Below are 23795 nucleotides of genomic sequence, written 5' to 3' on the forward strand. Positions count from 1 at the left end.
GCCCGCCCTCTTCCCCGCCCCCGCTCCGCCCTTGGCCCCGCCTCCCAGGGAGCTCCCGCCCTCTTCCCCGCCCCCGCTCCGCCCTTGGCCCCGCCTCCCACGGGAGCGCCCGCCCTCTGCCCCGCCCCCGCTGCGCCCTCATTCGCTGAGCCGCGGGGGGCGGGGCCGGCAGCGTCCACTCCCGTTCCCCGACGCGCGCGCCGGGCCCCAGACCTCGCCCGCGGCTGCCGTTGGCCGGCCGCCCTCCCTCCCTCCCTCCGTCCCTCGCCCCAGCCGCGGCCGCTGCTCCGCCGCCCGCGCACTTCCGCAGGCCGCTTCCGGCCGCCGCGCATCCCCGGCCGACGAGCGACCATGGTCCGTCCCTGGGCTGCCGGGCGAGGCCCCGTCCTCGGGCTCCTTTGGCTGGCGCTGGCGACGGGCCCTGCCGTGGGCTGGAACGACCCGGGTGAGTGAGTGCGGCTCTCGCTGTCCCCTCCGCGCCGTCTCCGGCCCCTCTGCGGCCCCCTGCCGCCGTCTCTTCTCTCCGTGCCCAGCTCCAGAGGGGCCCGGGGGAGGGGGCCGCGGTGCCCAGCCCGGGGTCTCTTGGCTCCCACGAGGCCCCGCGGAGCAGCGGGAGTCGGAGCGGACCGCGATCCCGGAGCCGGGGGTCGTGTAGATGAGCGGGGCCGGCGACGGCCACGCTGCATCTTAGGGCAGAAATTCTTATTTATTTATTTATTTATTTATTTATTTTTTGCTTTTGGGGTCACTCCCGGCGATGCACAGGGGCTATTCCTGGTTCATGCACTCAGGGCTGACTCCTGGCGGTGCTCAGGGGGACCGGATGGGACGCTGGGAGTCGAACCCGGGTCGGCCGCGTGCCAGGCAAACGCCCTCCCCGCTGTGCTCTCGCTCCAGCCCCAAGGGCAGAAATTTTTCAAGGCCGATTCCTGTGTTGGGGAAGGCGGGGGGTGGGGGTCCTCTCTCAAAATACTCCCTTCTCCCCCCCAGTGGAACAGATGCCAATTTGCCCCGGGAGCACTGCAGCCGGCCTCCAGCCCTGCGTGTGGCTCCCGGGTCCGGCGTTAAAACGCAGCTGGCAATGGGAACGGTTGTGACTGCTGCGGAAAAGCTTCTATTTTTTTTTGGTGTCTTTTATGTGTTTGTGTGTGTGTGTGGGGGGGAGGGCGGATGCAATCCCGGGGCCGCAGCCTGCGGTGTGCGGCGAGGCCTACCAGCTGCCTGGGTTCTTCTTGGTTTCCGCCCCTCCCCGGAGGGCTCACCCCCCCCCCCCCCCCCCCGCCCCGGGCACCCAATCTCTCCCCCGGGCACCCGGGCACCTGCCTTGTTGCCGTGGTGGAGGCTGATGTCATCGTTGCGGCCTGTTGCGGGCACCTGCTGCGAGCCAGCGGGAGCCTCTGAGTCACTGGGCGGACTGGGCACGGTGTGTGTGTGTGTGTGTGTGTGTGTGTAGATGCAAATGGGACTAGCACCTTCCCCCCATTGCTGTTGTTTGTTTATTTTTACTGCGCATGATTTTAAAGATATGGTGGTTTACTTGTGTGTGTGTGTGTGTGTGTGTGTAAGAAAGAGACAGACACAGAAATGCGGAGCAATTTCTAGGGAAAAGAAATTGTAATGATTTCTAATATTTTCTAATATTTTCTAATGTGGTCTGAAGGATTTCAGTGGCCGGAGCGATAGGGCAGCGGGTAGGGTGCTTGCTTTGCGCACAGCCAACCGGGCCCAGGTTCCATCCCTGCTGTCCAATATGGTCCCCGTGACCCCCCCACGCCAGGAGTGGTCCCTAAGTGTGGGTCCAGGAGTAAGCCCTGAGCATCTCTGGCAAAAGAATTGTCTGAAGAATTTTTATAAGATGGATGTTTGTGCTGTTGTTGTACCTGAGTGTATAGGTACACATAACACAGACTTGCACTGCTGATGATAGGAAAGGCCTAAATTTATCAACATAAGCCAAAGGTTTATTTCTGTAATGGTCTTATTGAGTGTGGAGGTGAGGGAAAAGGTGTTATTTGCACATACCTTGAGCATCCCATTTAATTTGGCTGTTTTACTGCTAATAAAAAACATTTGTCCACCCATTTTCCTTCAGTATTCTTTGAAAGTTGTATATAAAGAAGAGACTGATTGGAATTGTAATTAAAAGACTGGAATGAAATATTAATTAAATATTAATTCCTTTTAATTAAAAGGAATTAAAAGGGTTAGGGTTAGGGCTGGAGCGATAGCACAGCGGGTAGGGCGTTCGCCTTACAAGCCTTACATGTTGGCCGACCCGAGTTCGATTCCTCCGCCCCTCTCGGAGAGCCCGGCAAGCTACCGAGAGTATTCGATATGCCAGACACAGTAACAACAAAGTCTCCAATGGAGACGTTACTGGGCCTGCTCGAGCAAATCGACGATCAACGGGAGGGCCTTTTTTTAATTAAAAAAAGGAAATTTATAGATGAATAATTAGGGTAACTTTGTATGTAAAAAAAGGAAGTAGTACTTTTGCAAACCACAACATCCAATAAGAGAGAGAGAACAAAAGGGAATGCCCTGCCACAGAGGCAGGGTGGGATGGGGGGATGGGGGGTGGGAGGGACACTGGGACCCGAGGTGGTGGGAAATGGGCACTGGTGGGGGGATGGGAATTTGATCATTGTATAATTGAAACCCAAGCACAAAAATGTGTAAGTCTGCAACTCTACCTCATGATGTCTCACTATTGAAAATTAAAACAAACAAAAAAGGAAGTAGTGGGGCTGGAGAGAGAGTACAGCGGATAAGGTGTTTGACTTGTACGAAGTCAATACAGGTTTGATCCCTCGCACTCCATTCTGATTCCAGAGTACTGGACAGGAGTGATTCCCCGAGCACAGCTGTGTGTGGCCCCAAAAAACAATAAGAACCAATTTTGAATTAACGATGAACTATTTATTTGTAGTTCTTTGTCCACTTACTGCACCAAGCCATTTTGCAGAGTAAATTATTGTAGATTTCTGTAGATCCTGTTTTTCTTTAACATTACGCTGAGGAACTATTTTATGAAGGCGTTTTATTGAGTTAATGTTCATTATGTTCTTTAGTAAAGCAATAACCATGCCTTAAATTTTCTTTTGTTTGATTTGAATGCACCTTTGTCTTTTGCTAACTTGGATCAATAATTTGTCGAAAAAAAATAGTTCTACAGAGATTACTTAAAAATCTTCAGAATTTTTAATTGAATTGTATATTTAAGGCATACATTGAGTGATGGCTTCGGGAAAAGAGTGTCATATTACTTGTAAGGAATTTACATCTGCTGAGGAGAGAAAGCTAATAAATACTGAAGATAAAAATAACCTCTCATATGTCAAAAGTGCCATGGGCAGGCAGAAGAGAATTTCACAGTAGTCATTGTTTAGGGAAGTAGTGTTCAGGTGACATTTGATCGAAGCCTGGAGTGAGTAGAGAAAATAACCCGCTCGGACCTAAATTGTAAAGGCCCATTATGTGTTCTCTGTGGAACGGTTTGTGGGTGTAGGGAGGAGGCGAGGAGGTTACTGAAGAGGCTTCTGTAAGGTAAGTTCCAAGAATGGCCTTCATTTGGCCCTGTTGGCTGTGTAGTTGATGAGAGTGCTTGAATTCTCTTCTCACCTATTCTTTTTTTTTTCTTTTTAACTTTTTGGGTTTTTGGATCACACCCTGCTTACTCCTTACTGTGTATTCAAGAAACAAATACAAAATCTGTGGCGGCTCTCTCTCACTGCCTGCATTTGGTGGTCTTGGGCCGCTTTCCCCACCCTGGGGTGGCCGATGGCAGTGGGTGGACAAAGGAGGATATGAGGGCCAGGCTGGTTGGTATCAGTCGCAGTTTATTCCAGTCTCGTCTCCATTCCTTTTCCTGATCCTCTTCCTCTATCCCCTTCATCCTCCTCTTGGATCCCGCTCCTTCATACTTCTCCTGGATTCTCCTTGATTCACCTTCACTCTCCCCCTCCCCCCCCCCCTTACAGCCTTAGTTATAGTCCAAATCATGAGGATTACACATAGGTGTGGGTGGAGCGATTGCACACCGGTAGGGCGTTTGCCTTGCACACAGCCGGCCAAGAGCAGCCAGGTTTGATTCCTCCACCCCTCTCTGAGAGCCCGGCAAGCTACCGAGAGTATCTCCCCCGTACAGCAAAGCCTGGCAAGCTACCTGTGACGTATGCAATATGCCAAACACAGTATCAACAAGTCTCACGATGGAGATGTTTCTGGGCCCACTCGAGCAAATCGATGAACAACTGGAGGACAGTGCTACAGTGCTACACGTAGATGTGGTCATACAATCAACAGAGGTAAAGTCCTTCCCTCAGGGGAAGCTTCTTCTGGACAAATTCTCATTCTGCCCAAGGGTGAAATACCATCTATGGGTGTGTTTCTCCTTTCTTTAGTCCAACAAACATAAACATTCATAATATTAGTCATTTTGTATGGACACGGTAGCACTGTAGCACTGTCCTCCAATAACATCTCACAACAAATTGTGAGACTTCGTTACTGTTTTTGGCATATTGAATTCCTCATGGGTAGCTTGCCAGGCTTTGCCATGTGGGTGAGATACTCTCGTATCTTGCCGGGCTCTCCGAGAGGGACGGAGGAATCAAACCTGGGCCAGCCGCGTGCAAGGCAGACGCCCTACCTGCTGTGCTATCGCTCCAGCCCATGGACACAGTAAGAGATACATAGAGCTTATAGGATGCCTCTTCTGGGGACATCTTGCTATAGATCTCAGACTACAGTGCTCGGGCCAAGTTAGTCTTTTCCTAACCCTAGCAGGGTCCTAATCTAGTTGTTACTTTTTGGATCATGACAGAATCTGTCCATGATCATGCTCTTAATTTACAGTTAAGTACTATGGTGCTTTGGCCTGGCCCAGTTGGCCAGGTTAGCTCACAGCTTGCCCTGGGTCCATCCAGTCCCTCTTCGGGACCCTGCTTTTGGGATGCTAGGAAGTAAGGGTGGCTGAGGCTTAAGTTGAGAAAACAGAAGCCCAGGAGTGAATATTATTCAGAGTCATTTAACTTCCAAGTTACAAAAGCATAGCATTAACTGTCTTCCTGTGTCTATACAAAAAGGACATTACTCTGAATTAATGCAAAGGACTTAAGGAGAAGAGAAAAGCAATATTTCACTTATGAATACAAGTCCAGTGTCCTTTGAAGGATCTGACCTTACAAGTTAACAGAGTTTGATTAGGAGAAGAAGGTGATTGACCAGTTGTGGAAGCAGAGCACAAAGAAAGAGGTTACAGATAAACAAAGGAATGGGAGTTTTTTGGGAGCACTGTGATGGGTGCAACCTGATAAACCTAAGCTCCCGGTGACGAGGGAGAAAAGACAAACTAATGTTATTCTACACTTACTCAGGGCTTACTTCTGGCTCTGCGCACAGCCATCATTCCTGAAGCCCTGGGGGACCATATGGAGTGCTGGGGATTGAACCTGGGTCAACTGCATGCGTGGCAAGTTGCCTTGCCTGCTATACTCACTCTGGTCCTCTTGCCCATTTCGAATGTGATCTGACATGGTATTGCGGGTGGGTTAGACTGTAGGGATGACAGAAGCAGAGAAGGCAAAGAGGATTTCAAGGTTTTTGGCTTAAGTGGTTACGAGTGTGCCTTAGTTATTATTTTCCTGCTGTGTGTATGGTTGTGGGAGAATCAGGTTTGGGGAGTATGGGTTTATTCATCTTAAATTTGAGACCTACAAGTGTTTTTTTTTTCTTTCTGGGTCACACCCAGTGATGCATAGGGGTTATTCCTGGCTCATACACTCAGGAATCACTCCTGGCGGTGCTCGGGGGACCATATGGGATGCTGGGAACTGAACCCGGGTCGGCTGCGTGCAAGGCAAACACCCTACCCGCTGTGCTATCGCTCCAGCCCCTACAAGTGGATTTTGATTTGTGAGTTTGGACTTAAGTGAACTCCATGGGTTCCTCCAAAATCTAACCAGTAAGATATGGCTGTAACCTATTTAAGAAGAAATGATTCATTTTTGGTGGTGGGGAGGGGCTGGGCTGCACAGCAGTGCTCAGAGGCTATTCCTGCTCAGGGGCAGCGCCTCAGGATTCCCTGAGCACAAATGTTATAAACGACAGGTGCCCAGGCTGGGGATTTGAACCAGAGCGCATGCAATAGACCTCCTTGCTATCTCCCTGGCCTGCATTTTTTTCTGAACTGACAACTTACAATAGGTTTAATTTTTGCTTTTTGAAATAAAAGCTTGCTCTTAAACCCTCCTATCAAATCCTATTTCATTAAGGTTTTATTCAGTGCAGTCCAAATAGATTTAACTATTAGAAAAAGGAGATTCACAGTGTTCATAAATGCCCAGGAATATAGTTTTTCAGCAGAGCAATTGTCTTCCTCTGGTACTGCAATAAAATAAGTAAATATTCGTTAGAGAAACAGTAAATAAAGATATCTTCCACACTTGTGTGTATGTCCTGCAAGGGGGCTGGAGCAATAGCACAGTGGGTAGGGCGTTCGCCTTGCACGCAGCCAACAGGGCCGACCCAAGTTCGATTCCTCCGCCCCTCTTGGAGAGCCCGGCAAGCTACCGAGAGTATCTCGCCCGCACGGCAGAGCCTGACAAGCTACCCATGATGTATTCGATATGCCAAACACAGTAACAACAGAGTCTCCAATGGAAATGTTACTGGGCCCGCTCGAGCAAATCGATGAACAACGGGAGAACCGTACTACAGTGCAGTCCTGCAAGAAATAATTGATCGTCCTAACTGTAATTTGTCTTTTCTGTTACTTATCAGCTTACTGAGGTTTTCTACATCAGAAACAATGAAAACTCTCCCCTACTGTAGCAGACGTTTTGTTCCAGTTGACTTCCACTAAAGTATAGTAACATATAGACAGAAAATATCACAGACTCTCAGGACTCAGTGGCTTTTCACAAAGTGGACAGTCTGTATGCAACATCTGGAGAGCATGGTCATGGCCCTGGTGCCTGTGTCCTGCCCTTCACCCCTCTCTTGCCTGGCCTCTCACTGCACGGATGACTGTATCTTATTTTTATTTATATTAATGGACAGCACTTCATTTCTTTTTCTCTCTTTTTGGTATGCATGTTGGGGTGGGGGGGGTCATTCCAGCAGTGGTGGCCTACTACACCTGGCCATGCTCCGGAGGTCTTGTGGTACCAGGGATTGAACGCAGGACCAGTGCATGCCAGTCAGATGCTCTTGCCCTTTGAGCTATCTGGCTCCGGCAGTTTATTCTTTTTTAATAATCCTTTTGGGTCCCACCTGGCGATGCCTAGGGCTTTCTCCTGACTCTGCACTTAGGAATTACCCCTGGCAGTGCTTGGGGGAGCATATGGGATGCTGGGACTGAAACCCAGGTCAGCCGTGTGCAAGGCAAACACCCTGTCCGCTGTACTGTCGCTCCTGTCCCATTTTATTCTTTAAGATGAATAAAATTGATAGACTTCCCGGGAAAGCTGAACAGATTAAAAAGGAAAGCAAATTACAAAAGCAATCAAAGTCAAGAATGAGAAAAACAACATGACTATCTAGTCCAAAATAAACATGATAAGGGGTCAGAGCTATAGTAAAAGCCTGTGGGAGAACCCAGTTCAATCCCGAGTACCAGTGATTCTCAGAGCACTCTTAAGAGCAACTCCTGAGCACAGAATTAGGAATAGCCTCTGAATACTGCTTGTGTGACCCCCAATATAAAAATATTTCTTTAGAAAAGGTCATAAATGTTTATTCGTATAATCCTTAGTGCAGAGGCATGGCCAATCAATTAGAAGAATAGTCTTAAATTATATATATATTTTGCTTTTTGGGTCACACCTGGCGATGCACAGGGGTTACTCCTGGCTCTGCACTCAGGAATTACTCCTGGCAGTGCTCAGGGGACCAGATGGGATGCTGGGAATCGAACCCCGGTCGGCAGTGTGCAAGGCAAACAGCCCTACCTGCTGTGCTATTATTCCAGCCTCAAAAATATTTTAAAGAAAAACAAATTGTTACCATAAAAAAAGAGGTGATATCTAATTACTTACCCATTGTTTTTTATTTAATAAATAGATTCGATATGCCAGACACAGTAACAACAAAGTCTCCAATGGAGACGTTACTGGGCCCGCTCGAGCAAATCGATGATCAACGGGAGGGCCTTTAGTTAGTTTAGTTAAATAGATTGTTGACTTTTGTGCTACACCTGGTGATGTTCAGGGCTTACTACTGGCTCTGTGCTCAGGGATCACCCTGATGAGGCTCAGGGGACTGTTTGGGGTGCCAGGGATTGAACCTGGGATAGCCATGTGCAAAGCAAGTGCCCTACCCACTGTACTATATTTCTGGGCCCCGATTTACGTACCCTTTCCCCACCCACACATAGAACCTGAAAACTCAGAATAAAATATATTTGAGAATTCCAGTCCAAAATCCAGCAAAAGCGTAGAATGTGACCCATTCTCAAAAGAAAATCAGTGTATAAACCCATTCCTGATTTGAGCCTAATGATAAGTTGAGCAAAATATATCAAGCATCTTTATATTTGTATTAAATAATGGAATGGAAGATTTGCTAGTCATAAATGAATAGGTGAAATCTCAGTGGAGAGATAAGGTCTATTTCATGAAAACCAAATACACATTTTAAAACTGAAAAATACGATATCTGAAATTCACAGTCCCCTAAACTTAGCAGAATGGTGATAGCAAGTATCACCATAACAAGGATCAACTTGAAGCAGAGTCCCACATTTTCTATTGTTTAGGAATTTTACAGTTTCTGAATGGGGTTTCTTTTCCTTTTATAGAAGCTGTGTACAGATTTTAGGTAGGGCTGGTTTGGTTTGGTAGTGATGAATTTTTTTTGGGGGGGGGGTCACACCTGGGGCAATGCACAGGAGTTACTCCTGGTTCATGCACTCAGGAATTGCTCCTGGCGGTGCTGGGGGACCATATGGGATGCTGGGAATCGAACCTCGGTCGGCTGCATGCAAGGCAAACGCCCTACCCGCTGTGCTATTGCTCCAGCCCTGATGAGTTCTTTTAACTGCTATTTTTGTCTGAAAAGTGCTTTGTTCTCCTTAGATTCTGAACTCTAACCTTTCTGGGAAGAATGTGTTTGGCCATAGTCTTTTCATTCAGTGCTTTGTATGTATCAGGTTATTCCCTTTGGATCTGTGGAGTCTCGGGAGAATTATGGTAGTTTTGTTTTGTTTTGTTTTTGTGTCACACCTGGTGATGCTCAGGGGTTATCCCTGGCTCTGCACTCAGAAGTTACTCCGGTGGTGCTTGGGGGACCATTTGCGATGCCAGGGATTGAACCTGGGTTGGCCTCATGCAAGGCAAATGCCCTACTTGCTGTACTATCGTTCTGGCCCAAATTTTGATAGCTCTATGTAGGTCCCTTATGTGTGACTTTTTTTTGCTTTTAGGATTCTCTGTTTATCTTTCATGTTTGCCAGTTAAATGGTAATGTGTCTTTTGTCTGTCTGCCTGTGGTTATATTGTTTGGAAGCCTTGAGATTCCTGGATCTAGGTGTCTTGACTCCTCAGCTTGGGGAAGTTCTAGGCTATTATTTTATTAAATAAGAATTCTGCCCCTTCAAAAAAACAGTGGAGAGGGTGAAGAGATAGTATAGTGAGGCCTTGCATGTGGCCCACCCAGGTTTGATCCCCATCACTGCATACGGTCCTCCAAGTACTGTCAGGAGTGGTCCCTTACACAGAGCCAGGAGTAAACCCTGAACACAGGTGGGTGTGACCTAAAACAAACAAAAATTTTTTTTGCCTTTACTGCCTTCTGGAGCCCAGGGTATGCGAATGCTGTCGTTTTGGTGTGGTCCTATGCAACTTTAACGTTGTCATTGTTTTTGCTTATTATTTTTTGTCTTTTTGGATGATTCTTACATTTTTACCCTTGAATTCTTGATTTTGGGGCTTCTTTCATTTTGCTGTTAAAACTCAGTGTCGTATTTTTTCCCGTTTTAGTTCAGCTAGTGTATTCTTTAATTTTTTTTTTTTTCTTTTTGGGTCTCACCTGGCGATGCAGAGGTTACTCCCGACTCTGCACTCAGGAGTTACTCCTGGCGGTGCTCAGGGGACTATCTGGGATGCTGGGAATTGAACTCGCTTTGGCTGCGTGCAAGGCAAACGCCCTACCCATTGTGCTGTTGCTCCAGCCCCTTCTTTAATTTTTTAAAGAATCATATTCCTTCCCTTAAAGAACAGCTCTATAATTTCTTTTCAGATTTTTCCTTGAGCTTTATTTCATTGATCTTTTTTGTATCTCCATCGATCTTTTGTCTTAATAATTCGGTATCCTTAGGATACTTCTTCAGGAGGCTTGCATAACTCTGTCGGGTAAGGAGTTCTTTGTGGATGTTGTCTGGAGTCATCAATGTGGGTGAGTTCTTCTGTCTCCCCACTAGGTCTGGTGTCCCACATGAGCCTGGATGGCGGCTGGGGCCTGTGTCTGACGGAACCTGGTGTGTAGCCGCGAGTGCCGGGCTGCGCGGTATACAAGGTTGAGAGGGCCTGTGCAGTGACCAGGAATCCAAGGCTGCCCGTGTCCAGCAGCCAAGAGGCTGCCTTGGTTCCTCAGCCATGGATGGAGGCTAGTGAGCTCATGCCAGGGTGAGATTAGTGGAGGCCGAGGTCACAGTTCTGGCTGTGGCAGAGTTTACTCGGGGGCTGGTGGCGACCACAGCAGACAGTAAGGACCCCTGACTAACTGGCTGCTTTTGGAGGTCCACAGTGTGCTTCCAGAATCTGTAGGTATGTGTGTGACCTTTTGGTCTACACCTGGCAGTGGTCAGGGATCAAACCCAGATCAGCTGCATGCCAGCTGCGTGCCTTTATCCCTGACACCCAGGGCTGTGGCTTTCTTGCCTGCATTCAGGTCTGCAGGATGGCCGCTAAGTTAGGATCTGTTTGGCTGTCCGGAGAAAGCACTTTTGATGATCACCTTTCTGCCTCCAGGGTCCCGAGCGCTCCTCAGGAGGTGTGCCCGCAGGTTATGTTACTGTGGAGAGTTATGAGTGAGAGCCTCATCCCTGATCTCTCGCCTCTTTGTCTGCAAGCAAGATGGAGCCTGTTAAGACCCTGTCTTTTTTTGCCTTTCCTTTCCAGTGTTGTAGGTTTGTGGCACGCTTGGTACACATCTCCTCCCTCCCTTTCCCTGTGTCTTCAGTCCCTGTGGGAGCTCCTCTGTCCCTGATGTGAGAGCTTAGATCATTGGGGTTTCAGGTTGGCTCACGTGTGCAGAGGTTCCCAAATTTATTTTTCCTGCTGCCTTTTCAGGAAAATATTTCTTACTGCCTCCTGGAAATCGACCTTTTTGTAAGTGAATAGAGACACTCCCCACCCCAGCTTTGTACTGAGAACACTACTGTCCCCTGGGGTCATTTCATTTCAGCTCGCCCTGAGGCCCACTCTGGGAAACTGGGTATAGATGAATCCCAGTTTTGGTGTAGATTTGTTGTAGCCTGGAGGAGGTGCCTCTGGCCGTCTTGTTCCTGTCTGAGCTGGGGCTGCTTTGACAAAATAGCAGAGGCCAGAAGGCTTGCCCGGCAACTTGCTGCGCAGAGTTCTGAAAGTGAGTAAGTTCACTTTACTAATTCACTTTTGAATTAGAAGAATATTCTAATTTACGGTACGGGCTTCTGTCTGCAGGTGACTGTCTTCTGATGTCCGCACATGACAGATGGGGAGGGCAGCCTCTGGTCACTTCCTCATAAGGGCACTAATGCCGGTATGGAATATCTCTCCCCTCACTTCCTCTAAAACTCATCCCCTTCCAAAGGGACTGTTTTTGGTAATACCATCAAAGTGGAAAATTCGGGCTTCAGCTTGGATATCGTGTTCCATTCAAAGTGTAGTGATCTCTAGGACCTGGCAGAGGAAAAATACTGAGTTATGCAAGATATTCCTATGAGTTTATGGTTCTGTAGTGGCTCAGTAATAATTTTTGTACTTTGTTGTTTTGAGCCACACGTGGGGTGCGTGGGGGTGTTCTTCTGGCTCGTTGCTCAGGGGTTTCTCCCCAGCAGGAACCATGGTCTTCAGATCAAACCCCGAGTCTCTGCATACAAAACATGTGCCTATGTAACGATTTCTTCAGCTCCACATTTTAACAAGCTGTGAAATATTCCACTGTATTAATGGACCAAAATTTATACATTCTGTCTACCTGTTGACAAACATTTGTCATTAAACGTACTTACGGACTATTCATGTGCATTTTTTACTGTTTCATTTCACTGTTCATCTTGTCATATAGTGTTTTAGGTAAATGAACTTTTTGATTCCGGGTTTTCAAAACAATACGTAGAACTTATGTTACACAAACAGTTTGGGACACACTTCCTTGAAATGATAGGAGGCTTTAAAGGTATAACCGCCTGAATTTTGTACAGATGGTTTGGATGTTGTTGGACTAGCTCTTTTTTTGGTTTGCTTTTGGTGGTGGGTTGGATGCAGCACACACAGTGTGCTCAGAAATTACTCCTCATTCTGCCCATGGGTCACTTCCTATTCACAAATGAGAAACCATTTGTGGTGCTGGGTCTGAATCAGGGTTGGCTATGTGCAGGGCAAGTGTTTTACCCTTTGTACTATTTCTCCAGTCCTGGAATAGCTTAGGGAAAGTGTTTTAAATTACCCTTGCTTTTGAAAGTATTTTCTGTGACAGGAGTTTTATTAGAATGAATCTTTATATTTGACAGGATATTTACTACCTGCTGCCTCTGTTCTTACTGTTTCAGACAGAATATTACTGCGGGATATTAAAGCTCTTACTCTCCACGATGATCGCTATACCACCTCCCGTCGGCTGGATCCTATCCCACAGCTGAAATGTGTGGGGGGCACTGCTGGATGTGATTCTTACACCCCAAAAGTTGTACAGTGTCAGAACAAAGGCTGGGATGGTTATGATGTACAGGTAATATCTGTTGTATCAATGACAGTCTAAATGGAATTGTTATTCATTAAGGTTTTTACTGAAATATTATCAAGTATTTTGTTGGAACACATACAGAAAATCTCAGGTTAACCTAAAATTATACATATAAGTCGGTTGTTCTTTCTCTGGAAGAAGCACATCTTCCAAAATAAATGATTTTGGTGGGGCATTTGGTGGGCTGCTCAGGACTTATTCCTGGCTCTGTGCTAAGGGGTAACTCCTAGTGGGGTTCAGGGAACTGTATAGGGCACCAGGGATTAAACCCGGATCAGTCACATGTAAGGCAAGCATCTTATTTGCACCAGTTCAAAAATGAACTGATTTTAAAGCCTCAAAATAATCATTGTGATTTTTTATTGTAATTTCTTTGTCATAAATTTCTCCTAAGACATTAAAGGATTTTCGAAAACTTACACATTGAATGGGTGTAGTAGTGGTAGACAATCTCTGCTGCTTTCCTTTTTCCTTTCTTTTCCTCAAAGAATAAAAACCTACCCTTGAGAAAAGTTAGAATAAAGGGTTGTTGAGAATTAAGTATTGGAATACATCTATCCCATTGATCTTTTTTTTCTTTCTTTCTTTCTTTCTTTCTTTCTTTCTTTCTTTCTTTCTTTTTTTTTTAAATTGAATCACTGTGTGTAACTGATAAAACAACTGCCGTGTAACCCCATCCACAGCCAGGATCCAGAGACTATAAGACCAAGCTCCCTCAATGCCCTGCCACAGAGGCAGGGTGGGATGGGGGGAAGAGGGGTGGGAGGGATACTGGGTTCAGTGGTGGTGGGAAACGGGCACTGGTAGAGGGATGGGTCCTCGAACATTGTATAATTGAAACCCAAACACAACAATTTGTAAGTCTGCAACTGTACCTTATGGTGTTTCACTAATAAAAATTAAAAAACCAAACCAAACCAAAAAACCAAGCTCCCTCAAGACTATAAAACCAAGCATTCGCGGCTGCACAACCTCTTATTCTCTAGTTCTCACTCTCAGAGAACCCAGCAGGCTACTGAGAATATCATGCCCGCATATGTGCCCGACTGGGAATACCTGTAAAGGTGATTAGAGGCTGCCCCAAAAGCCTTCATCCCTCTTGGTGAGCCCGTTAAGCTACCGACACGGCAGAGCTGGCAAGCTACCCATGGCGTACTCGATATGCCAAAAACACTAACAATGATGGTTCTCATTCCCCTGACCCTGAAAGATACCCCAGTATGCCATCGGGCTACACTGGCATGTGACAGGGATGAATGGAGACGTTACTGGCGCCCGCCTGAGCAAATCAATGAACAACGGGGTGATAATGATAGTGATAGAATCACTGTGAGATCCAGGTACAAAGCTTTCATGTTTGAGCTTCAGCTGTACAATGATTGGACACCCATCCCTCCACCAGCATACATTTTCCGCCACCGATGTCCCCAGTATTCCCTCCCCCCATCCCAGTCCTCCCCCTGCCTCTATGGAAGACAGTTTCCTCCATACTGTCTCTCTACTTTTGGACGTTATAGTTTGCCAGAATTTCCCCTCTGCTATTCAGGTCTGCCTGCCAGGGACAGGCGCTAGATAATTTATTTTCTGTTGCTGACTTTGAATATCGTGGGAGCTTTTGCAGCCGCTCACTTCTGGAATTCTAAAAGTGTAAATGGTTGGGGTCCAGAGACCGCTCTGGAGGGCGCTAATCCATCTTGGGATTCAGTCGGGAGTCTCTGGACCAGGGCCTCTGGTGCGCTGAGATGGCACCTGGAGGCAGATTGTGGATGTGACAGCCAGGACCCCAAGTGGGCGAGGAACGGGGGAGGGTAGGCCCAACTCCTTTGCTGCTGCTGTGCGGCCTGGAGTCTTAATCCTGGAACCCACATACCTGGGCCTTGCTTCTGGGACCTCGTGGTCGCCGGAGTTGCATCTGCTGCGGGCAGGGAGAGCGCCCCTGCTCCATCTGAAGTGCCTGGGTGGAATTGGCTCGGAACGAGGTCTGGAGAGTCCCGTTGATCTTTGGACACTTGACTTGATTGGAAAAATGATTTTGGCCAAACCGGTGGTGTTCAGGATTTACTCCTGGCTCTGTGCTCAGGAATTACTCCCCACGGGTATTATGTGGGGGCCACAGGGGGTGGCCTAGGATTGAACCTGGGTTGACCGTGTGTTAGTCAGCCCTATCAGCTGTTCTGTTGATCAGGCCCCTGACACTTTATAATGTTTAAGCATTGGCTCTGCAAAATAAAACAAAAACAAATCCCCCAAATACTATTTTACAACTGAAGATTTACTTCTGATGAGGGCATTTCAGTGAGCTTGGTATATTTGGGACTAACATTTCAAACTTAGGGCAAAATACCTCTCGAAACTCCAGAATTTATTTTGCTTTGGAAATGAAATAAATTTTATTAAATGAATTCAGTTTAAATGACTGCCAAACTATTTTTATTTAGTATTTTTTAAAAGATGATTTAAGTAGCTAGTTACTAGGCAAAAACCTTGTGCTGCTGATTTCTTCTCCCATCTGAAGAGTGTTCCTGTTGACTAACCCGTATACATAGTCGGTGAAATTCTGAGAGAGGTCGTGGTTACTGAGTTGATAACTATTTTGACACTATTTTCTTTCTGCTACCCCATCTCAGTGTTGTTCATTGAATTATAGAATCTTCAGGTTAGGAGTAGGAGTCTCCCACTTTGAAAATACATGTTTAGTTTTTTTTGGTTTTTTTTTTTCTTCTTTTTTGGGTCACACCCAGCGATGCACAGGGGTTACTCCTGGCTCTGCACTCAGGAATTACCCCTGGCAGTGCTCAGGGGACCATACGGGATGCTGGGAATCGATGCTGGATGTTGGCCACGTGCCAGGCAAACGCCCTATCCACTGCACTATTGCTCCAGCGCACATGTTTAATTTTGATAGAAAAAGATATTGATGGTGAAATCATTCATTAAACATATGAAATGGTATATAAAAACAAATAATATGGCATCGAAATCTCTGTCTAGTAGATAAGATAAAACAATCATGGAATATATGTAGGTGCCAACAAACTAGTATCCTTCCAGGTGGGAAAATTGACAGTGGTCAAACTGACATTAGGAAAATTGGCTACAGGGGCTGGCGTGACACGATAGCACAGCGGGTGGTGTGTGGCCGACATCCAGCATCGATTCCCAGCATTCCATATGTCCCCTGCCAGGAGTAATACCTGAGTGCAGAGCCAGGAGTAACCCCTGCACATCGCTGGGTGTGACCCAAAAAGCCAAAAAAAAAAAAGAAAAAGAAAAACCTGCTACAAATTATAGATTATGGGAGCTGGAGTGGTGGTAGAGGAATTAAGGCTCTTGCTTTGCATCCCACCAACCCTGCTCTTAATGCCTGGAGCCACATCGGGCTGCCCAGGCCCCTCCAAGGGTTGGGAATAGTCCCTGAGCACCACCAGATAAGACTCACTCCCCACCCTCAAAAAAAAAAAAACACCAAAAAACTACCCTCAAACTAAGTGTGTGTGTGTGTGTGTGTGTGTATGTGTGTGTGTGTATACATATGTATATTATGAAATATTGCATGCAACATGTACTTGTTTATGAAAGGAGTAGGGATAAAATGAACCCTTATAATACCAGCCTAGATTCAGAAACACAACATTAATATCATCAACATCTTTAAAGGTCATGATTTGCTTCCCCCATATAGAACAAACTGCTCATTGTTCTGAATTTTTATCTGATGGTCTCGTACTTTATTTTGCAGTTTCGTGACAACTCTAATGACTCAACTGATACGTATCAAATGGAAAAAAGTCTGTTGATTCTAATAGCCTGTTTCTCCTCCTCTCCAACAGTGGGAATGTAAGACTGATCTCGACATTGCTTACAAATTTGGAAAAACCGTGGTGAGCTGTGAGGGCTACGAGTCCGCTGAAGACCAGTATGTCCTGAGAGGTTCCTGTGGCCTGGAGTACCAGTTGGATTACACAGAACATGGCATGAAGAAAATGAGAGAGTCTGGGAAAGGCTACGGCTTTAGCTCTTTCTCCAATTATTATAATAAGTTGTCCTCCCCAGGTTCCAGTGGGGTCAGTGGGCTGATTACTGTGGTGGTGTTGCTTGCTATTGCCTATGGCGTTTATAGGTTGTTCCTAAGCGACAGTCAAGACCCTCCTCCGCCGTACTCTGAGCATCCTCCGTATTCCCACCGTTTCCAGAGATTCACCAGCTCAGCCGGCCCTGCTCCTGCAGGCTTTAAGTCCGAGTTCACAGGTGTGTTTCCCTAGACCATGCAGAGAGTAGGAGGGACGTTAGTTGCTACTTTCTGGAAAAGGAAATAGTTGCATTGGGAGACGAAAGCAGAGTGGGCTTCTTTTTCACTTTTTTTCTTTTTTTTTCTAAAAATTTTTGCTTTTTGGGTCACACCCGGCAATGCACAGGGGTTACTCCTGGTTCTCCTGGCTCATGCACTCCGGTATTACTCCTGGCGGTGCTTGGGGGATCATATGGGATGCTGGGAATCGAACCCGGGTTGGCTGCGTGCAAGGCAAACACCCTACCAGCTGTGCCATCACTCCAGCCCCTATTTTTTATTTTCAACTTTGACCTCTTCTGATTCTCTGTAAAGATAATTATGAAGACTGTGTAAGGCTGCCTGATTAGATTGTAAATGAAATTTGGTCATTCCCATGCGCCTTGAACTCTTTCTCATGCGATCCACAAAATTTACTCAGAATGTATTAATAGATGTCAACCTAAAGAATAAAACAGTGGGCCACCACTGAACAGTCAGGAGCAGAGGGGGGGGGAGGGGAGGGGAGGAGATCATTAACACTTTCTGACGAAAGCGTAGGAAGATATTTTTCATCAGTTGGGATAGGCAGTTTTGTTGCTGTTTGTTTTGGCCCATACCCAGCAGTGTTCAGTTCTTATTTTTGGCCCCAAGTACAGGGATCACTCCTGGCAGAGCTGGTGGGGGGAGGGTTGAGGTGGGAGGGGGTGATATGGGATACCAGGGATTGAACCCAGGTACCCATGTCAGCTGCTTACAAGGCAAATACCCTACATGCTCATTGGCACTTTGACCTCTTTCAACTTATTTTTAAATCGAATTCTAATGAGAATGAGGATGAGGATGAGTGTGGCGGGGTTTTGTGATGCCAGTGAGCAGGGCTGCTCACAGGGGAGGCATGTGTTTTGCCACCGAGGGCTTTCCTGCGTTGCTGGCCTGAGCACTGTTAGTAATGAGTGCAGATGAAATGACTGGAATGTTTTGCTGTCTTGCTTTTGTCTGCGAAGCTTTGTGTGAGAACACCCAATAACTCTCAAATTGTTTTTCTTTCTAGGGCCGCAGGCTCCACCTTACGGTTTTGGCAGTGCTTTCACGGGCCAGCAGGGATACAGCAATTCAGGACCAGGATTCTGGACTGGCTTGGGAACTGGAGGATTATTAGGATATTTGTTTGGAAGCAATAGGTAGCTTTGGCCTTCATCTCTCTCTTTCATTCCATGTTTTCCTTAAATGGTTCTTTCGCTTACAGTTTGACTGACATTGGTTTTGTTAAGGAGAATAAGTTACGGGGACAACACCCTATAAGGTCAAGAGTCTCTAGGCATCACTGTTGCATGTATTCATTGTACTTTGGCTTTCTGCACCGGCTATTGTGGCTGTCAATGAGATTTGGGAAAAGACTAGTCACCAGACATTGGAAAAATGCGAAAGCTCCCATTTGGGGAATAGCATCTTGCTTACTAGAAGAGGGATGAAGCAAGATTGCAAAGAGTTTGGGGTCAGAGTTCGCAGTGTCTTTGGGATTATTGATACTTTGTGGCTTTATTTGAATGTGAATTCCGAAAGAAAGAGCCTTTATTTCTTTCTTCCTATGTGGCAAAGGCCTTACCAGTATCAGGAACATGAAACATGAATTAACCTTCATGTACCTGCACACTGGGAAAAAACACCCAATAGAGATGTTCCTGGTCAGAAAAAAAAAGTATGTTTCTGGTTGTTCAGGGCAGGGAGAGAATAACAGTCGCCAGCAGAATGCCTGATATGGTTTCTTGTTTTACAGAGCCGCAACGCCCTTTTCAGACTCCTGGTACTACCCGTCCAATCCTCCCCTGGGCTCATGGAATAGCCGGGCGTACTCGCCACCTGGAGCAGGCTCAGGTGGCTCATATTCACACTCAGAGACCAGAACCAGAACAGCATCGGGTAAGAGTGGAGGGGTGGGAGTTCCTATTACAAAGTAGGAGAGAACAGAAGTAGTTTGTGAACTGAAGATGATTGCATATTTAGCAGTCTTGGTTGTGTTTGAAATATTAATATTTCAACCTAGAAATATTATTCCAACCCCTAGAAATATTAATAGCGTGAATACCACGTTATAATATAATTCAGATTTAGTATTTGTTTTTACTTCTGAACATCCTACTTTTTCTGATTTTTGGGCTACTCCGAACTGTGCCCAGGGCTTACTCCGGGCACTGCACTTAGGCATCTTAGCAGGGCTTGGGGGACCATATGTGCCACTGGGGATTAAATGGGGATCAAAGCTGGGTTCAAGGTAAGCACCTTACCTGCTGTAGTGCTCCTCACACACTCCCTGAACTTTCTTTTTTTGCTTTCGGGGTCACACCCGACGATGCACAGGGGTTACTTCTAGCTCCACACTCAGGAATTAGATGAGATTAGATTCCAACTGGAAGAAACCCACTTACTCGTCAGCAGTAAAATGTATCAGTGGACTGAGTAGATTCATACTGTGAGATATTGCCCAGCAATGAGAATGAATAAACAGTCGTATGCAATGGTGTTTACCAAATGCAAAGAAAGTGAGATACAGCATATGTGCAGTATGGTATTAGTATTTTAGAATCTGCATATTTGAAAACAAGCCAGCAGAAGTAACCTATTGGTGTTAAATGATATTCCAGTAGTGGTTGCTTTCAGGGAGAAGAGAGAGTGGGAGGATTTATTAAGAATATGACAACGCAGGGCGTAACGTTGGTCAGAAGAAACCGCACTCGTGGAAATGGAGTATTAAAAAATCATAAATAGTGTATCTAACAGTGATACAATAAGTCAGATGTCAAGTAAAATTGTGAAGCATTATGAAATAATCTAAGGGAAAATGAGACAAAAATGAGACTTTCCAGGTGGGAGCACTTGTTCTCTGTTAGCGTGTGTGTATCGTGTGTGTTTGCTCACTAACATTTGCTGTTGGAAGTCCAGCCCACATCACTTCTACTTATAAACTGAGGCGTTAGTGAGCAGTAGGCATGGTGGAGGCTCTGTGGGTCTCTGCTTTTTTCCCGTAGATTGAGTATTACCTGTAGCATGGTTAGTTCTCTCCCAGCTCTTTCACAGCAGGTATCTGAGACTTTAGTAGGCTGGGTGAGGGTTAGATTTGGGGGAGGCTCTTGTGGATAAATGATGCTCTTTGTCTTGAGTAGTCCTGGTCCACTTAAATGGCCCTTAATCTCCTTACCGTTTTCTTACCCCCATGCCAACAGTGGACACAGATGACTGGTAATTTTATGAGAAATCTTTAACATATTTTAAAAAAATATACAAACTTTACTCTTCTCATTCTAGGGTATGGTGGTACCAGAAGACGATAAAGATCAAAGATGGAAGTCAAATACTGGATGCAGACTTTCTGATTTTTCATCACTGTCTCTTAAAAATAAAGTGCCACGTGCTTATGACTGGGGAAAAGGGATATTCAAAAGTGCTTTGGTGTTTTGTCCTGTGTAGTTTTCTGTGTTCTGAAGCTAAGAGCTAATATATGACAAAATACTTATGTAATGAATTGTATATTAATGTAAAGATGCAGCTGTACATTACAGATTTTGAAAGTGATGGAATGGAATGCTGGAAATGTGTTACTTAATTTTTCAAAGCTGTGATGCCCTAAAAAACATTAAGAGTAAAGTCATTATACCAGTAGACCCAAGTATAGAAATTTCAGTGGTAGGTGGCTTTAGTGGATGAGTCATGATATCACAGAAGCAATTATCTCTCTGGTCTCTACAATTTGGTGTTTGTTCTTGTTGTCAAACCTTTAAACTAAGCTTAGACTGTGAATCTTACTGAAGTGTGGGTCTGGGTTGCTTCTGAGCACAGGGCTTGGGGTCCTTCAGTGACTGGGATCCCGGGAAGAATTACTTTATGCTAGGAAAAGGCAGGAAACATAAATCTAGATAGAATGTAGTTGTAGATGGTTGTGTACTGACAAAAATGCTTGAATGACCTTATTTCATTTCGTTAGATGTTTCAACAAAGGTCTTTTATTCACAAAAGCATGCAGTTCTCTGTGGACTTTATTGTGCAGTGTCTTCCAACCTTCAATTAAAGTGAGAAGAAAGATAAAAAGAGGTTATGTTTTCATTCTTTCTGCCTTCTTTTAGCAAAAGTTGTTGTTACTGTTTTTTCACCCTCTCCCCCACAAAAAGTGATTAATCATGGGGCAATTTTTTTCTCGAAATAATACTTCCTCTTGATAGCCTTGTCTTGCTACCAGTTGGCAAGTAAATGGTTTTTTTAAAAATATATATAGTATGGAAACAAGTCTCTGCTAAAAAAATTGACTTCAAAGAAAATAACTAAATTTCCAGGCCTCTCATCCTCGAGGTTTGCACATTCTCCTCAGTGAAGTTTTGTCATCCCAAGAGTCACATTTTTTCGTTTTAGAAACCATTTAAAAATAAATCCTTTCAACTGTACTCATTTGTGGAGTATAAAACAACATAATATGAGGCTGACACCTAAGGATAGTAGATACACGGGACAGATAGATTGCTCCATAGCTGGAAGCCTGCCTCATGAACAAAGGGAAGAAGGCAGCTGGAATAGAGAAGGGATCGCTAAGAAAAAGATAGAGGAATTGGTCAGGATGGGAGATATGTGCAGAAAGTAGATAAAGGATCAAACATGATAACCTCTCAAGGTCTGTATTGCAAACCATAATGCCCCAAAGTAGAGAAAGATTATGGGGAATCATGTCTGCCATGGAGGTGGGGGTGGGGGGGGAAAGGGGATATACTGGGGATATTGGTGGTGGGGAATGTGCACTGGTGGAGGGATGGGTGTTTGATCATTGTGGGATTGTAACCCAAACATGAAAGCTTGTAACTATCTCATGGTGATTCAATAAATTAAAAATAAAAACAAATCCTTCTTTAGGCATTTTAGTGTGATTTAGAGAGTTGTTGGAAGGGTATTGTGAATAGAATCATTTCTTATGAGTAAAATTTGGTAGAAAATTTTAATTTATATTAAGAGGAAACATTTTCCTCTTTTTTTTTCGTCATTTATGTTTTACAAAGTCATTCATGATGAATTGTTACATTCAATATTCCAACACCAGTTCCACCACTATTGCACCTTCCTATTATATCCAATTTTCCCAACCACCCCTTAAGCCTACCCCCATGGCACGCCCTCAATAATTTATTTTATGTTGCTTGTTATAGTTTGCAAAAAGAGTGATCAGAAAATATTTCTTTAGAAGAAAGTTAGTGAAGATTGTTGTATCTCACCATGGAGCCAGTGACCGTATAAGAGATTACTAAAATGTTGGAAACATTTTCTTTAGTTGCATTATATTAAATCCTTACTCTATTTCTCCATAATAGAAAGGGACAGTATAAAATAGAATCTAGTTTATGCCGTTCCCCCTCATCTGCTTGTTTGGGGTTTTATTTTTTTGTTATGAGTTAAAAATCTTGCATGAAGTATGTTTTACTTGGAGAACAGAAATTGTTGATTTAAAATGAATGTAGATTGGGCTTAGTGATAGTGACATACACATTAAATTTATTCAACTTTTTTTTTACCGCAACATTGGATAATCTAGTTAATTCTACCAAGCTTTCAAAGATGACCTATAACTTATTCTCAAATTCTTCCCAAAAACCGAAGAAAAGGGAGTTTTCCAAAGACATTTTATGAGGCCAGTATTACCTGCTATTGAAGTCAGATGGGGCAGCACACACAAGGGACAACTAGACCAGTGTCCCTGATGAAGGCAGATGGAAAGACCTCCCACAAAATTTTAGCTGAATTTAGCACTTAGAGTCATATATCACGACCAAGTGGGGTTTATACTAGGAATCACTTGGTCACTTGACTTCCCGTTACTCACCAATTTGCTGGAGCTGCTGCCAGTAACGTCTCCATCCCTATCGCGTGCTAGTGTAGCCCAATGGCGTCTGTTCGTTCTAGGAACATGAAGAGTCTCAAATCGATAGTTCAGGGTCTTGACGAAGAAGTCTGACCATCTTGTAGGTGGGCGGCCATGTGGTCTTTTGACGTCCCATGGAATCCGGTCAGTAACAGCTCTAGTCCAGCGGTCGTCTCCAAATCTAATTACGTCTCCAGCCCATCTGATTTTTGATGCCTTGGCAAATGAGACAGCGTCCCTGATTCTTGACTGTCGATGGAGGTTGGAACTCCAGATTCTTTCATTTGAGTGAAACGTGATACTCCAAGCATAGCTCTTTCAATTCCTCTTTAGGAGACCCGAATAGCGTTCTCATCCTGTTTTCTTAGGGCCCAGGTCTCTGAGGCGTATGTTAATGCGGGAAGCACAGTGGAATCAAAGAGATGTGCCCGGAGCCGGAGGTTCTTCGTCCTCTTAGCTGTTTCTTCGATGCCCTTGAAGGCGTTCCAAGTTGCTCTCTTCCTCCTGCGCAACTCAGGCACCAGGTTATTTGTCATGTTGACTTCTCGACCTAGGTACACATAACTGTTGCATTTGGAGATGGTCTTTCCATTGAGAGCGAATGGAACGTCAGGAATGAGACTGTTTCTCATAAACATTGTCTTCGTGAGATTCAGCTGTAGTCCGACCTTTCCACACTCACAG

General features: G+C 45.3%; 1 protein-coding gene across 1 annotated transcript; it reads left to right on the forward strand.

Moving 5' to 3' along the window:
* Positions 1-313: 313 nt before the first annotated feature.
* On the forward strand, positions 314-21929 carry SARAF (store-operated calcium entry associated regulatory factor). Its single transcript, XM_056116793.1, has 6 exons — positions 314-445; positions 12755-12933; positions 16779-17196; positions 18270-18399; positions 18996-19138; positions 20522-21929. The coding sequence occupies exons 1-6, from the start codon at positions 352-354 to the stop codon at positions 20545-20547; spliced, it is 990 nt and encodes a 329-aa protein (XP_055972768.1). The 5' UTR covers positions 314-351; the 3' UTR covers positions 20548-21929.
* Positions 21930-23795: the final 1866 nt, after the last annotated feature.

This window comes from Sorex fumeus, unplaced genomic scaffold, assembly GCF_029834395.1.
Source record: "Sorex fumeus unplaced genomic scaffold, SorFum_2.1 ptg000033l, whole genome shotgun sequence".
Lineage (NCBI taxonomy): Eukaryota > Metazoa > Chordata > Mammalia > Eulipotyphla > Soricidae > Sorex > Sorex fumeus.